The 17591-nt window shown below is 37.5% G+C and overlaps 1 protein-coding gene across 4 annotated transcripts in view; it reads left to right on the top strand.

The window, feature by feature from the left end:
- The window catches only part of CACNA2D3 (calcium voltage-gated channel auxiliary subunit alpha2delta 3), a 407374-nt gene extending 394287 nt beyond the window's left edge, over positions 1–13087 (top strand). For all 4 annotated transcript variants that reach the window (XM_032699221.1, XM_032699220.1, XM_032699219.1 and 1 more), the window contains 3 exons: positions 10855–10967; positions 11747–11829; positions 12678–13087. In XM_032699221.1, coding sequence (XP_032555112.1) covers positions 10855–10967; positions 11747–11829; positions 12678–12770 — 289 coding nt within the window. In that variant the 3' untranslated portion in view covers positions 12771–13087. The remainder of the gene's footprint in view (positions 1–10854; positions 10968–11746; positions 11830–12677) is intronic.
- Positions 13088–17591: the final 4504 nt, after the last annotated feature.

Below are 17591 nucleotides of genomic sequence, written 5' to 3'. Positions count from 1 at the left end.
TACTTTATAGTTGGCCTTCTAAAAGACATTTTGGGCTGTGTTCCTTCTACTGTATCCACCTTTCATGACTGTGAAGAAAGGGTTCTCTATATTTCACCAGGCTTTGTTCAGCCTGTGTGTTTCTGCATTCTTGCTTTTTCAGCAGCTGTGCCAAGTACCTGTGTGATAACATGCACATGAATGGTTTTGACCTGTGCCCGTGTCGAGTCACAGGTGTGCTGTAGACAAACTGCTCGTGGGTGATCTTTCCAACATTGAACAGACCTTAATTTCAGAGAGATTGTTTAGATGTGCATGAAAGTCAAGGAATATCTTCAAGGGAAACTCCGTATTTTGCGTACCTCAGTGGTTAATCAGTGAAGTCTCAAGAACCACAAGCTAAATATATAGAATTGTCTTGCACTTCTTTTTTGAAAATCAGATCTTCCAGACTTGCAGAACACTTATGAATGTTAAAAAGTCTTTAAATTTGAGGCAACAGCAGTATTTGTAGAAACTTATCCTAGCCAAAACCCCAAAGCTCTAGAAGACCTAAAAATACTTTTTTCCCTGTTCTTTCCTTGTAAAAAGTATCAAATTATACAATTTAAACTGCTAGAATTGTTTATTAAAGGTCTTTATACTTAGCTTAAAATTTTATATTGCACGTTACCCACACATCTCCACTTGCAGGCTGAGTAACTTTTCACTTCAAAGGCAACAGTGATTATAATGTTTGTCATGCAGGTGCAATTTAAAGTCACTGTATGGGCAATTTAACTCTACCCTTTGATAATGTATATTTTGAATGACCAGTTCAGGAAACACTGTAAATTACTATTTTCATTTAAGAAAAAAGGTATATAAAATAATAGAGCATGACATATCTAAGCTACCAGGCAGGTCTTTGCCTGCCAGTCATTAGTTTAACAATCTTTTGGGCAGCTTTCAAGGATGAGGTATTTTTGCTTTCTTGCTTTTTTGTTTTTAAATAGACAAAGATTTTCAGTATTCCTTTTTTTGTTTTGTTTTGTTTCAGAACTTTTTTATTATGCTTGCTGAATTCAGGAGTATTTTAGTTGTTTATACATAGAATGCCACCCTATCCTCAGAATAGTCTTTCATTGTTATCTCAGTTTCTGTGTGTGAGGGTGTTCCCCCAAAAATCAAAAACGTGGAGTTTGTTTGTTTAGTTGACAAAAACTGTGTAAATCTGTACTCAGTTTCTCTTTCTCGATTTGCTTGGCATTTTAATCATCACAAAAATCTTAGAGAATGAAAGAATCACTATGGATCAAAGGAGAAAAAATATATGTAATGTAAAAAAATTCTGACTACAGTAACCTGTCTAAAAGGATATTTGTAATGGCAGGAAATATATTGAATGAGAGGGGGACTCTATAGGGGGAAGAGAAAGATGAGGAAAAAGTGGTCTTTTCATGCAGATATTTGCAGCTTTTTCTTTGAGAGGCTTCATAGCACTGGTTGTGTAAGTACTGTAAAAGCTTGGAGATCCACGGGTCGGCTTCCTGGAAATTTAGTCTGTTAATGTTGTCTGAAGTTTTTGCTGTAGGTTTTTTTCTAACAAGTAGGATGAGACCTCTCCTAACTCCCCACTTCTCTACTTACGTCTTCCAAACGACACTAGAGCTGGTTTGCTTGAGAAGTTTATAAATGCAACCTCTGCATGGAAAGGTGGTGATCTCCACCCCTGTTCATAGTTAAACTCAGTACTCCTATAAAATGTGAATACTTAAAATCTAACTGAATTTTAGTTTTTATACAAGCATTAATAATTATTAACCAAATGATAGATAGTATCTGACACAATGAAAGGATGCTTTGTAATGATAGGGGATTTAAAAAGTTGTACGAATGCCAAAATATATAGAACTAATCAGTAATATATATTATATTTATTAAAAATGGCTTGGAATAGGAAAAATTATTAAAATTGAGAAACAATGCAATGAATTTTTAAAACCAGGCACACTTATGAAGGATAGCTAATACTAGCACATTAATTTTATTTTATAATGTATTCATATTATATTATACTCTAATAAAAACAATGCAAACATGGCAAAGACATCAGCGCGTGTAGCACTCCTCTTTATAGAGGGTTTAAGAGGGCTTAGTGGATATTTAAAAGCCTTTAACTTAGAAAAACAACATGAATCTTAAGATTTGAGAACCATGCAAGGAGCACTTGTATATTACATAAAATAATATCGAGTTTTAACTGGATATGGAGAAGATAGCATGTATTGCACTTAATTCTTTCAGACGTGGTCTTCTGAATCATTGCTAAAGTTTATATTTACAGCGATAAATGAACAGCCCCTTTGCAAAATACACTGTGGGCACATTCAGTGAGCAGTTTGGTTCTAAGATTTATTCCACTGTAATGTGAATTCTGCTTTTTATATTTCAGTTTCTGTTGTGTAGCTCTTGGCTACGGTCATATTGTAGATTAGACTAGACCTAAAGCTGTGGAAAAGAGTAGTTACCAATTCAGGCAATTCAAAATTTACTTTCACAGTGTCATATGATATTTGTGAGCCTTCCTAAACCAGAGTATACCAACTGGCTTTTTAATCTTTAAGTTATATTTAGGACCTAGCTTAGAAATCATACAGTATTTTAAAAACATAATCTGAGATGTCTCTCGATACAAACCACAGTTACTTAAGTAGGGCTGCAAAACTCTGCTAAAAACCCATTTTTGCTAACATGCTGTAGTAGAACTGCATTTTCCAGCCTGGGTAACTTCTCTGACCTCTCTATTGTTGTCCTGTTAACCCATGTCACTGCAAAAAAGCTAATTCCAACGTTTTAGAGACCTCTGATACGATTTGCTTTGTTCCAATTACTGTGTCTCCTCTGTTGTTCGTTGTGAGCTTAGAATCAGGTACCCTCTCTGCCTGTGGACACCCACTTATGTAATATTCAGCTCAGATTTGTTCAGGGGTGTGAATGTCAACTCATATTTAAAGTTTGTGGGATTTCTGGGCTTACTTTCTTTGTAAAAATTTTGCAGTCCATTTTAAACCCAGAGATCTGAAGCTCTCCATTGTCTTACACCCTCATACGGGACAGCAGCTGGGCTGAAAAGGTTATGACCACTGTCCTCATTACACAGAGTAACTTTTGTCACCCTAAAGGCTGTACACTCAAAATTTTTGGGTGCTTGTAGCATTTCTGTTATGCATACTCATATTTGAACATCAGTTATTGGAGAAAGCATCCCCTGACCGAGAGTGAAAGAGGATCCGCACTTCTGGGGTTTCCTGTCTGAAAACCCACAAACATTCAGCACACACAGGAACAGTGAGGATGGCATCGCTCATTTAAATCCTTGGTTCTAAACTTTGCTCTGTTTGTACTGACATCAAGTTGTGCTACAGTCAGTCAGGCTCTATTTTGCTAGCATGAGGTCAGGGTCAGATTACAGGCCTGAGGCTGGGAGTTTATCTGCCTCTTTTTATATGAGAGAACCACTAGCTGATTTTTTTATACACTGCTCCAGCTCTCAGAAATGTTATTATTGGCATATATGTTATTTTTATAAATTGCATTAAAGATATTCCATTCTCTATCATCGTTTATTTGGAAAAAAACCCCACAGAAAACAAGTAGCGCAACTTGACTGTGATATAAACATTTCATTCATTCATTTAAAAAATATGATAAGTGAGAGAAATGTGGGTTGGAAATGTGGCCAGCAGCCTGGAAAGCACATGATAGGAGTTGGGAAATAGCAAAGTGGATATCTACACTTCAGCTGAATGCTTAAAGTTTGTTCCAGACCATTAGGGTTGAACGTTTGCAACCAACATTATGTGAGTAACATATTTGAGCGCAGAGCGCACAATATTTTCCATTTACTGTACCCTGCTCCTGGTATGTTTTTTTCTTTCTCTAAAAAATAGGAAAGATCAAATTTGACAGATATGAAATGTAATCGCAAAGTAACTACTCATCTTAATCCAAACTACTCAAACATCATTAATGGAGGTTTGCACACAAAAAACACACTGCAAGGCCTGGAGGGAAATGGCTGAATTTACAGCAATGCTCAAGCACCAGAGCACTTATTGAGGACTATTTAATTTGAGTACCATGGAAATTCAGCCTACTTTTTCACATCTTTGTGTATGTGTTTAGGTTGCCAACTTGAAAATATTATTCTCCCTTTGTTTCAGTTCAAACTCCTCACCGTGAATTTCTTCTATTCTTTGTGGGATTCATCTGCATAAGCAAAACAACTGGTATTTAAAAGATCTTTTCTATTACCACCTTAAACTGATTGGTATGAGTATGTATGTGCAGGAGTGACATATGCTAACACAACAATGTGTTATTATTCTAATCATAATTTGAATGTAAGTCCCCCTGTGACTTTAAACAATAGTAATAGTGTTCGTATGGTCATTAAAGAAACAAATGGAAAATACACATATGGGGGTTTTTTGCCCTTAAATCAGGCTGTTAAAGCTCCTGAACATGGAATTAAGAATGAATCTGAACAGCTATTTAAATATTTATATGGCTAAAATCCCTCCTAAGCCATGTGTTTGTCATGACCATATATTCTACTGTACAGTGTCTGTTGTCATGAGCACAGATATAAGAGTAGTGTATTTTTGTAAAATTAAAAGAGAATATTGATTGTAAAATACAGCATATGGATCAATAATTATTACTTAGGAACAAGGGTGTTTTAAAGCAAAGTGCAACAGTGAAGTATTTCTGTGAGAAAACAAGAATTAATTTTTTAACAAGAAACACACAGCATTGTTTTTAGACGAATGCTTTTAATGTTGTTGCTGTGCTCAAATCCTCCTCAAGTTACAAAGAAATATTCTTTGTAACATTCTTCACGATAATGGGAAGATATTTTCTCTAAATTTTTTTGATTCTGCAGGCATAGTCTTATCCTGTAAGTGTCTTCAGGCTTCCATGCTGCTTGCCATTCAGTTTGTTCCCTCAAATACTTTTCAACCTTTACAACTGTTTGAAGAAAATAGGGAAATGTGGTTCTGAAAATTAGAGATTTCTGAATGCTCTCAGGAGGTTTATTACCATTCTTTGTTGCTGAAACAAGTCATGTAGCAGTGTCACTGGCCACCAGCTAATGGCAGCATGTCTGCAAGCCAGGAAAAGGAAAATAGTTCAGTGCAAGTGACCAAGAAATGATGGTATTTGGGATCCTAGGTGTGAACAGTCCAATATGACTGTTTCATGGCCCACCCTCAGTACCCCATAAAATATGTTGCATTCAACAGGTTTTCTTAAACTTGGGTGTTTCTGGGACTATGTAAGTGGCTACTTATTAGTAGGGAAACCTCAGGTCTGTGTTCAGTTTATATTCTGTCCAAAACTTAACATCAGTGGAGAAGGAAATGGATTACTTCTCCTGCATGGAAATACAGAAACTAGGCTGCTTAAAAGGAATATTGATTTCCTTTAATAGCAGATGCTACAGTCAAATAGTAGAGAGTAAACAACTTAAAGGTTAGGTTTGCTTAGCTGGACAAGACACATCTCTTGCATGTCTGAACTAGAATTACCTTGCCTGTTATTGATCCAGCTATGCTAGGAAAGGAAAATTGAAGCCAACAGCATTTCAGAGACAAGATGTTAAGCCTGCCACATATAGATTTTGCAACTTATGATTGAGGTATTTGTAGTGAAGCAATGACCTGCGTTAACAAACCAAATATGTGACTTACAGAAGTATGTAATCCTCAAGTTGGCCAGTAAGCTGGACAGATTGGGAGAAAAAAGGGCACAGCTCTACCTTACTCCTGCTGTGCTGTTTGTATCAATGTGGGAGATGCTCCAAAATCCCTAAGGAGACAAGCTGAAGAGGCCTCCTGACAAAGCCACCTCCTGCAGCAGCTAGTGACTTGCTTCCCTCTATCCCTTTCCCAAAGGACACCGCTTGTCCTGTCATCCTGTCCTTTCCTCCATCTTGGAAGATCCACCTCCCTTCCAGAGAGGTTTGTCCCTCTCCCACTTGCCTTACTAATACTTTGCCATCCCAGAGGTTCAGAGATTGGAAGATGAAAGGAAGATGAAGTGCAATGTGGAGAGAGGGCAGTGCATCAAGGGTAGTGTCAGCTCAGTCCCCACTCCTCTACTGCATATATTCTAATTATTTATCCTTACAGGAGAAAGTAATTCTTACAGTAAGAAAAAGAACTGACATTTTTGGAATTAGGTGGGGGAGATTTTTGTTGGGGGTGTTTTTTTTTAAACAGTCTTTGGAAGAAATTATTATGATAACAATAGAATATATATTATAACTGTATGAAAAAATTTATATATACAAGCAAAAGGAGGAGATTCAAATTTAAAAAACCCAACCGGCTAGATTTGAATGTAGAGTGCTGGCTCTTTCAGAACAGGTGTTGCAGCCTGCACTTAGCTGTAGGTATCATGTTTCACCCTGCTCAGGATGCATTTCTCTGCAGGATCACTATTCATCCATTAGAGAGAAGGACCCTCCTGCAGAGGATGACTCAGATCACCGAAGCCAAGCTCCTGCTCTGAATTATCCTTGAATAGTCCATGTCTCTGCATGTGCTCTGTCCAGAGCTGGAGGTGATTACCCTTCTTATGTAGGAACCTGAGTTGTGTGGATAAAGGCAGCTGGTGTGACTGCCCTCCAACATTTGTACTACAGTCCTGTTATGATGATTTCCAAATTCTAGGGTGTGTTAAGGAGTTAGAATGAACTGACTCTCTGTGGGAAGAGTCATTTAGCCACCAGACACACGTGCTTTCTTATCATGTCTTCATAAGCACAACTTTACCAAACTGAATTATAGTTGCAGCAGTACTTGAATTCCAAGTCTCTTCCTATTTCATTCCACAATGAAATATTAATTTTCAAGGAGCAGTATTGCTTTTTGAACAAATATTTACTATTTCAAAGTAAAACATGAAGCTGGTTTTTTTTCCCCCAGATCAATTTGTATGATATTTGTAAAGATGTTTTTATATGGACCAATACAGAAATAGGTTAAAAAGAAGCAGTAATGTGTGTGTAATATGACAAAAGTAATGATCTGACTCAAAATACAGACTTCCTTGCAGATTTACTCTCGGTTCTTTTCTTCATTAACAAAATAGTTTGGCATGACTGGATTTTCTTCCTTCTTCTCTGTCTTCCTCTTTCAGGTATTAAATTTCTTCCTTCCTCACCTTCCCCACAAAGTTAAGAAACAGTTTGTTTTCAGGTCTGTTTTAAGCCTCTGAACCTGCACATCAAATAAACCAAACTAGTTCCTCAGTGGATGAAAGATGGAGGAGAAATTATTAATAAGCTTCTTATTGACTCAATGTGCTTCAGCAGGAACCCCAATAGTTTATTCTGTTTTATTCTTGGAGATATATGCAAGGCTATTTCTGTGTAGCCACTGTCAAATGATGGTGATGATAGTGGTGTAAAGGAAAAGGATTCAAATCAAAAGATTTACACTACTTAACACAAAAAGAGCTTTAGCCTTTAAAAAATATTCTACATAATATTAAGGCAAATAAACATAGACTTTCTTTTGATTGTTAAACCAGCAAAATGTTCAGCAAACCCCCTTACTCGGTCCTTGAGACTTGGCTTCCATATTGCCAGTGACACAAATGCCAACCTAAACCAGCAGGTGTTCAGAAATAGTTATTGTAATGGAAACTTCGGAGACTCACAGCGGAGCTCACTAAAACATAATACCATTTTCATTACTTTGTCAGCAACTTTATTTCCCACTGCAGCCATGGAAGCTCCTTGCTGGAGCTTTTTTCTCCCTTGCAGCTGAACCTTGGCATGCAGAGTGAAACATTTTGGTGGAATGTTTCAGTCTTTGAAAGGCTTTGGTCTGACTGTGTTCATGCACCTTTTGTTTTCTGTGAATGTTTGGTTCCTGAGACTTAGTGGCATGAGTGTTCAAAATGAATTTTAGAGATGCATACGCGTGTCACCACGGAAACTGAAGGCCCAACTCAAGCAGCAGAGCTGCTGCTGGGATGATTGTGTGCTTTATCCAACTTGGGCATGGAAGCAGTGCCACGTGAATTGTCTGAACAGCCACACAGCAACTGCAGCGGTTACGGCTGGCAGAAACTTCTCTGCCATTGATCTGGTGAGGGTAAGGACATCTCATGACTGTGAAATGATCCTAAATTAAAGCAGCTGAAAGAAGTATATTTGTGCAAACTGTTAATAGAAAAGAAAGATAAAATGGACATTTTTTTGCCCTTACTCATTTGTTCAACTCAATCTCGGTCTTCAGTCCGCTGTCTTCACTTGTTGATATGTTAATGCTTTGCCTGTGGCCTCACAAGTCAATGACTGGTGAGGACTCACACTTGGCTTTGCAACTTCGTTTCAAGATTATATTTGAGAATTGTGAAAGAGAAAACATTCATATCCGGCTTGTGGAAGAAAACATTTTCTTTTTAATTTACCTCCAGTGGGATGGACGAGAAGCCAGTTGTTTCGCTTTGCAAGATATTACTAATTATTGTGCTCTATGGAAAAAAAAAATGCTGCAGTGAGCCAAAGGTTTCATTGTTTTGTGGCTCTTTATGGCAGTCCTATATTCTCTGGCAGTCACCATAAGGCTAGACACTTCACAAACATCTGCACTAGAGAAACAGACTGTAGATTTGTAGGAATATTCACTGTTTGGTAAACTGAATCAGTGTAATTAGTTAATTCCTATGATATAATTCCTAGAATAGCAAAGGGGTTTTTTTACTTAGCCTAATATATTGCTCTTTGCAGTTCCTTTAATTCATAATTTCCATCAATCCATGCATATAATGCATTCCCCAAATGGATGAAGAAGTCAAAAAATATGAAGGCTTGTAGTAATTAAGTGATACAGAAAATTTTGCTAGACTTGGTAGTGTAGCTGTACAGTAATTTACTCAGCATTGTAGTTCTGTAGTTGAAACTTTCTTTCTTCTGGGTTAAAGTGCTTCATTTTTCATCACAGCTAGGTAAAGTGATAGGAAATTTCCTCCCCCCCCCTCAACTTTGAGGAAGCAACAGTCTGTACTGAACAGCCTTACAGGACCCCAGGGAAGTGGGTGAAAGAAGAAATGAAATGAGAAATATGCCCACCTTTCATGAAGTGGCACGTTTAGGCCTGGCTGTGTGGTACATGCTTTTCACAGGCTTCAGTATTCAGCTGGGGGTCACAAAAAAGGGTTTCACAGAGGGCCTTGGATTTGAGCCTGCCATAGATAAAAGAGAAAAGTAATTACCCCCTTCTTAGCAAAAAGAGAAATTAATCATTTAGCATTAAATTAATTGCTACAGTACTTCATGCCCTTGGGGTCCTTTTCTGAACTAGTTTTAATAAATATGAATTTCAGATGGCACAAAATCCAAATTGTGCCAATTTCTGGGAATAAAAATCATGTTTTTTCTATCCTTTAGTGTTTGATTTATTCATAGCTGTTTTGAGCAATTCATGCATTACAATTTTGGTGTTATTGTCTGCTAAAGATTTTCCCTCCTTTCCTTTTATTGGCCCCATTTCTCCCACACACAAATCCACAAAGCCACAGATGCTCCATTACAATGATGTCAGTCTTGCTACATGCTCCAGCTGTTTGGTAGGTACATTTATAAAGTTCAGCCTTTTACATTATGCCATAAATGTATATTTCGTGTATAAACATAAAGCTAACATATTGCAGATCACTCTAAGTGTAATTTTAATGGAGGTTCAGTAAGTTTAAAAAATACTGAAAAGTGTTTAATCTTTCCGTTGGCAAGATTTTTATAGTAAGTTTTCCAATATTTTTTTTCTTAGGGTAGGTTTGAATATTCCCTGCCCTCTCCACTATTTCGTCTTCTGTGATCTTTGGAAAAAGCAGGGAGTTATTTTAGTAAGACAATATGTATTTTAAAGAAAGATGTCTAAGGAAAAATATGTTTCTCTCCACATCTTCTTGGTGCTCAAACCCTCACTTAATGTTCTGTACATTTACCAGCAAACCACGCTGAAAAATACCTTATTCCTGGAATTGTCAGATTTCAATGATATTTGATATGGCAGATACTCTGCTGATATGGTATGTAAATTCTAACAGATTATTTTAAAAATTCATCAAGAATTGGATCCGAACCCTTTCTTTGTGTTGTGTCCTGAATTTCAAAAAAATGCCAAACAGTGCCTGTTTGGCTCTGCCTTCTGCCCCTTTTCTCTATGATATGTGCTTAAGGGTTCAGCTCATTGAAACTCTGGGCATCCTCTGTGCCCACAGGATCCTTCCCTGGTCTCCCCTGGGTGTTTTCCTTCTTATAAGCCATGTCTTTATTGTTCTCTCTCCTTTTTAGTTGCCTACTTTGTCTTAATTCAAATGTGGTGCTGAGCTATCACCATATTTCTACCACAAAGTCATCATTATTCTAAAATAAATCTCTCCACTTAGGAAGATTTTGAGGCTCAATCTCTGTTTTGTTGGCTCAGTAATACAATGGCTCTCAAAAGGACAGATGAAAGCTGAGATCAGTAGTTCCTGTTGCTTCAAGAGAGACCCAGAGTGCATCAAGGCCCTAATACCATTGTAGAGGCTAAAGTTTGGGACCATGAGCTATCAGTACGTGGCTGCAGAAGAACCTTCCTTATTTTTGGGGTTCAGTTTCATTCCAGACCATAAATACACAGCTGGGTGTACATAATAGAGTGGGCATTGCCCAGTGCCTTCTGCTTCTACAAGGTGTGGAGATACAAAAAAGTCAATGATACTTGTGACAGTATTACTGGCAGTGTTGACAAGTTCAGAAAACCCTAACAGAACCTGTGGCTCAGAAATGCAGATAATGTCACCATTATTTGTTTTCTTTTTAATTTGCAGGTCTTTTGTTATCCAGCAAATCCCAAGCAGCAACCTCTTCATGGTGGTAGTAGATAATGAATGCTTCTGTGATTCTGTCCCACCAATTACCATGGCACCTATAGAAATAAGGTATATCCTTTTCTCTACAAATTTGTCAGAAAGAGATTCAAGATGCAAATATTGAAAGATCTCTTATAAAGTAAAACTTGCATTGCATGACATCATCACCCATAAAGTGCTGGGGCTGTTTGAAATGAAGCCAACTGAGAATGTGTTCTTACTTTTTTTTTTAATGAGAATTCACTTTTTATTTTTTTTAAACGGCCAATATGAATTAAGCAAACTCATTATGTGGATCTTTCGGTAGAATAAGGTCATAGTCATAGCTGAACATGTTACAAATTAGGCCTTAACTATGTAATTTCCTTACAAGAGTTGAGTTCCTGATATTGGAACTTATAAAAATCTGTTCAATAGAGATACCTCTTTATTTTTAGGGTTAAACTGGAGCATTGAAAATATTTCAGAATCCTGCTTTCCAGAAGTATAGCAATGTAACAAAGTAAATATATCACTTGAGTTTTAGTTGCCCCACTTCCTATTTTGTGCTGTTCTGTACTTCAGAATTTGTTTTCTGCCATAAGCTGGAACTTGCCAAAAGCAGCCTGCAGTGTGCTTTTGTTGCACACTTACAGAAAGACAAGTTAGCAGTGTAAGTGCACGTGATACTGTCAAAACTATGGAGAGGAGAGCACTAGAATTACTTTCTTTTTCTTGTGGTAACCACACGTATCACCTTGGGGTTTTGATGGAGAGGGAGAAAGGAGCTAAAAGATTTTCACTGTGCTCATTTCAACATACTCCCATAACAATGCAGTTCTCAGAACATCTCTCCTTAACTGCCTTGTACATAATGAATCCCTTAAATGTGAACGTTTAAAATCTCAGAAGATAAGACGACGCCCAGAATCTTGTCATGGATTTCACCCTGAAGTAAGTTTCTTTTCCTTTCTTTTGGACTCTGGTAGATGTTTCATTTCTTTAAAAAAAAAAAAAAAGTAAATAGGAAAACGATCTTCCAAAATGAAATGTCAGGAAATATTCAGAACACACAGTATTAAGAGAAGGGAGTTACAGAAGTGCTGCAAATGTTTTTTGTGTTCATGTTCGATGTCTTGACTTGCTGCTTTAGCAGACTGCTTTGTATCATGTAAGAGAACGTGGTAGGATGTGAGCACAAACAGGCAGCCAGGAATATCTGAGAACTTGCTCTGGCTCAAACACTGACCACAAGATTCCTCATTAGAGATGATTGGGACCTTTGTGCTGTTAATGTTTCTCTCAGTAACCGGCGGCAGCAGCTCAGCTGTCATGCCATAGTCATTATGTTCATATAATATTGCTTGGGAGGGAGAGTGATTGCTCTGCTACACAAGTTTGCTACTCTGTGTTCTGCATAACACTCTTTGTACATGCCAAGGAGATCTTGTGGAGACCAAGATGTGATTACAGTGGCTTGTACAGCACATGTTCATAGACATCCTTTTTACTCTGGAGTAGCTTTATTTCATGCCTCTGACAGTGTAATGGAATGTAGAATGAGACCTAAAATATGGTGGGGAGGGAATTTGTAATCCTTGTTGAGAATGCTCACTTTCAGTCTACAATCCCCACTTGTTCCACTCAAAAGGTGCACCTGTATTACTTCCTGAGTGTATTTAATGCATGGGTTTTGTTGTTTGCACCAGTGTTCTTATGCCTCTGAAGTTTGTTAAATAATCACAATTGAGTGTAATGGCTTGTATTTATTTTCATTTGTTTGTTTGTTTGTTTTTCTTTAGGAAAATGCAAGGGAATGTGGTGGTGTCTCAGGCCTTAGTGCTAAACCTTCTCTTGTTCTTCTTCCTCTGCTATTGACAATTTTCTCAAGGTGACATTGACTGATGTGTTCAATTGGCATGCTAATCCATGGATAAACTGTGAACGGGGAAATGGTGCAACATAGAGGACATGAAATATAGTCAGAGCATCAGCATTTCATGATTTTAAACTGTTGGTGATATAAATTCCTAAAGATATGTTGAAAAAAGATTTATCTTTTTACTTTGCAAGTCATGCAGATGTGAATTTGGCATATGGTAGTCATGATTCATCAAAAAAGGACTTGGTAGATAGAGGTGACCATCGCTTTGTCCCATTGAAAACAATTTCAGACTGTGTAATTTTTTCAATAAAGTATATTAAAATCACAGTTTCAGAGTGTATTTTAAGTATGCTAATATATATGTTCCAATAATGAATGATGGGAAGAAAATAAAATAAATGGAAGATCTTTTATTATACTTTTAGCCTGTTTCTGAGAAGATTCAGAGAAGAAAATGTGGAGCTTTTACAATAAGGCAGAATAGATTTTATTAACAAATAAATAAACACCTGTGTGTGTATGAAGGTAACATGATGCTGAAATATAGTGAAGGTTTGGTTTCTGGAAATAGCCATAAAACATCTTATCTGCATTTAGAGTGTGAGCCAAAGCCTTATTTAAGCCTTGTCCCTAACTTGGGCAAGCTTTGGATCAAATGGGTTGATCTGGTTGCAGATGGCAAAAGTAAGTACTTTTCGTCTGTTTCAGTTTATGGGAAGATATGTAAAATAGCCCATATAAAAGGATGACACTGTTCTGTTGGAGTTCTGCCCTTTAGATGTCATGTCAGCTTGGAGAAGCTTGTTATGAGAAAATTCATAAGCAGAAAAAGTTGGTCTTGCAACACATCTGTGTCAGCAGAACTCACTATTGTTTTTCACTGGGGCTCCCTGTCAGTGTGCAAAGATCAAGACCAGTATTTTTTTATTCTAGGCCTTATATTCTTCTTTGGAAGGGAAATGAGAAAATAAAGATGAGTATATTCCTCTTGCAATTGGTAGCAGTGTCCCTATTGTGGATATATTTCCTGAAGATCTTGATCTTTGAACTATATTAATCTTTCAGTTTATCGTTGGAGTTTTATATGAAGTAGAATGCTATAAAAATAACATGACCTTCTAACAATATAATACATTAAATGCAAAATAAAATGCCACTGTTCTAAATCTGGTGCTTGAAGATTGCTGTTTCCTGGTTGGGAGTAAATATGCTTTTTAGCCTTAGATAAATGCTAAGCAGATTTTAGCTGGGAATAGGGAGCAAGGCCACTAAGAGGGGCTTTGTTTTAAGGAATACTATCCAGCTTGTAAGAGGAAGAACTAGTAAAATAAAATTTCCACTTCAATGCTTTAATGGGTTCAAATGCACTGGTACTTCCTCTGATTCTGAAACCATACAGGTCTTTGTCTGGACTCTTAATTTTCTTTTCCTCACCTTATTTTTTTTTAGGAGTTTTTTCCTACAGTTTTCTCTGTCCTTGCTTGTTGTTCTCAAAATCACTCACTGTGGAATAATTTTCCAGCTGACATCCAGTCAATCTGTTGTCTTAGTGACATGAGCTAAGCTGTTTACTGAGCTAATTGGGAATTCAAGGCATTTTCTGCATTTGGACCCACACAGATATCCTGCCATTCTTTGCTTGGTTTTTCTCTGAGCTCCATTCCCCCTTACCCTCCATCATTCTCTCAAAACCTCAAGTCAATACTTTATAAATAAAGTATTTTAGTTCCTGATTTTCCCTCTGAGTTTCCAGAATGCACAACACTGCAGCCTCCTAATGCTTTTGTATGTCTGATGCTTGTTCTTTTGCAGTGCTACTTAAGTGGGGAAATGTTTATAAGCCACACAATCCAGGTGATTTTTCCTTGTTAGCAGAAAGTGGAAATAAAAATCTTTCTCATTAGAGCTATTGAAAAGCTCTGTATACATCTGTCTGATGTATAAATCATCATTGCTTACAAAGAAAGGAAAAGCATTAAAGGAGAAAATTTATTTCTACAGAACATAGATGAAAATGCATAATAATAATTAATTGCTAATTTTTGAAAGAATTGGGCAGATTTTAAATTAGAAAGGAGCCAAGGAGTGACAAGGGAGATTAAAATGTAACAGACTAAATTAATATTGTGAAAGAGATTAAAATATGGGTACGTAAATGAATATTGCTCAGGGAAATGTGACAGTTCATTTTCACCCATTAAGACACAGTTATAAAGGCAGAATGCATTGATGTACACAAACAAGTTACTGTGTGAAACAGAATAATCCAAATAAGTCGCTAAGCAAGTGTAAAAACATTTTAATGAGTTGCCATTTCTCTGCTAACAAAGACACCTTTTTAATTTTGTGTTTATTCCTTTAGAAGTTTCTCATGCAGCGTGAATCCAGGTTGGTAAAGCCAGTAGTTCAGGAGAAAAGGACAGGAGGCCAACTGGCTCAGTGGTGTGTGGATGCACCAGGAAAATCACTTCTCCAAAGTGAAGAGGCCGAATGCCAACAGCATTCTGTGTCAGAGCACAGAAACGATGATTAGGAGTTCTATGGGACAGAGTTTGCTGACATGGGCTGAAAACATGCCCAGGGCTGGTTGAAACAGTTTTACAGAAAAGCTGATCCCATGCTAACGCATAGGAATGTTCCTGACTGCTGCTGAGTTTACCAGTCTGTTTGTCACCATTAGCTCTGAAACACTGAGAAGGTGTGAAGGTACCATACCATGAAGTGGGTCAGTGCTGTCCATACCCATGGTAGGTCATAGAAAGTGGAATTAAATTCCATAACCTCGCCAATCATAGGTGCCACTCCTCTTGAATCCTAAAATTATTATGCAAGGTCTGATGCAAAGTCCAGTGTAGTCAAAAGCAAAACATGTATACATACAGCTGCATATATGTAAACTACATACATGTTTAAGAAAGAGGAAATTCAGACATCTTCTGTATTTTCTAACTCCCTGAATCTGAGGACAAATCCGAGAAGAACCAGGACAAACTGTACAATCAGTTTGTACGCACGAGAGGCAGAGCTGAAAGCTTTAGCTTCTGCAGGGCTTGGATCTTTTTTCCTTCTTTACTCTCTTTGCTAATGGCATTGATTTGCAACTTATTAGCCCCAGCTGCCTCATCTTCCTTTAATCTTGATAAAGTGAAAGCTGTCTGGGGGCTCGGGGCTGGCCAAGGACACACCATTTTCTAATGGCTTTGTGTGGGAAAACTGTCCATAACTGTCAGTGCTGCAAACTCTCCTTTAAAATCCTGTAAGCCAGAGAGCCTCGGGCAGGTTTCTGCAGCTGTGCTATCTCCTCTCATTGTTTTTGTGTCACTGAGACTGCCTGACCCACTGTGTTTGGCTGCCAGGGCCAGCTCTGCAATATGTACGCTCAGTGACACAGGTGGTTGCCCAGGGCAAGAAGATATTAAAAGCAGCAGTAATTGTTTCATTGCCTAAATGGCTTCAAGAAACTGCTTCAGTTTTCTGATAGCAGGAGCCCCTAAACAAGGCACTGGTCTGTTTAGCCCTTTGGGTTCACAAGGCAAGATAGAGGTTTGGCTCAGAAGGTTTGTGGCTAGAAGACTCCAGTTATTTCCATGTGTTTCCTGAGCCTTTTATGGCCTCCAAGGACTTTTATATCTTGGGACTTTCTGTGCCTGAGAAATTCCAACTCATGCGAGTTTAATGTAAATTGGAAAGTTTTCTGTGGAAGAGTGCATCAAAACCTTTCAACCATGGAAAATATTTTTATTTCATTTTCCTACTTGATTATTCTTTTCCCTGAACTGCCCAAGATACTCCCAATAATATGGGCTTTTTTCCTACTTGTTCAAATTCTTCCCCATGGGTCTGAAGGATTTTAGTATGTATTTAGATGACTTGCTATTTATCTGGTGTACAGCAACGTATTCTCTCTGACAGGTCCAGCTCCCATGTATCTACTGAGAGAGAAATGGTTCCCATGTACAGCATCTTCAGAATATCTCACTGGAGTTTATCACAATCCAGTCTGAAGTCAATTTTCTTCTCTCTTTACCCTTCAGCCCTTAGTCTCAGATCATATTTCTTCTAATATAATAATATTCTTGCTATAATTCCTTGGGAGGATTTATGTCCTCTTCAACAGTCAGTCTTATGTTTCTTCCCAAGAACACTTTTTGGAACTGGATGTTATAACTTGGATATACCAAGTCATAGTCTATTCTTGTGATTCTCTGAGTGGAAGGATATGTTTCCAACTCTTCCTGTCTTCTTTTTCCTTCTTCCCATGGTAACTGTGGTCAACTAAGCAAATGTTATTTTATTGTTTGCACTTCAGTACAAATTATAGTCCACAGTTCTGCCTAGCAGATGCTTTGAAGAATTTCAAAGCACAGTGTTAATCTAGGAAGAACCCATTGATTTTCCTTGGATTAGAGTGGGAACAAGAGGCACTTCTGCATTATGGTTGCTTTAGATCCAAGTTAAAAATGGTAAAACAAAGCTGTATAACCCTTCAGTAAGTAGCATTAAGAAAATGTATGCAATATATTTTAAAACAAATGTATCCCTTACAGAACATTTGTTCAATGCCAGATGGCTGCTTTATGGTCAGTTTTAAGGATGTGAAACTTTACTTGCAGAATGAGATCCTGTTGAAACTGAAATGAGTGTAAAAAAGTCATGTTCTTTCATTGTGAAAGCATTGCATGCCCATGTATGCATATGTTAAATATCTAATTACTGAGGCTTCCTTTAGTTCTGTAATTTTTAAAAAGGCACCTTTAATTAAACATAAAAAGGTAATTAAAGGGTGGTAACTACATTTTTCAATTATTTTCTCCTAAGTCTGATGGTACCT

Source organism: Chiroxiphia lanceolata, chromosome 11 (assembly GCF_009829145.1).
Source record: "Chiroxiphia lanceolata isolate bChiLan1 chromosome 11, bChiLan1.pri, whole genome shotgun sequence".
Taxonomy (NCBI): domain Eukaryota; kingdom Metazoa; phylum Chordata; class Aves; order Passeriformes; family Pipridae; genus Chiroxiphia; species Chiroxiphia lanceolata.
The sequence above is the reverse complement of the archived record's forward strand: the minus strand, read 5'-3'. Positions and strand labels throughout refer to the sequence as shown.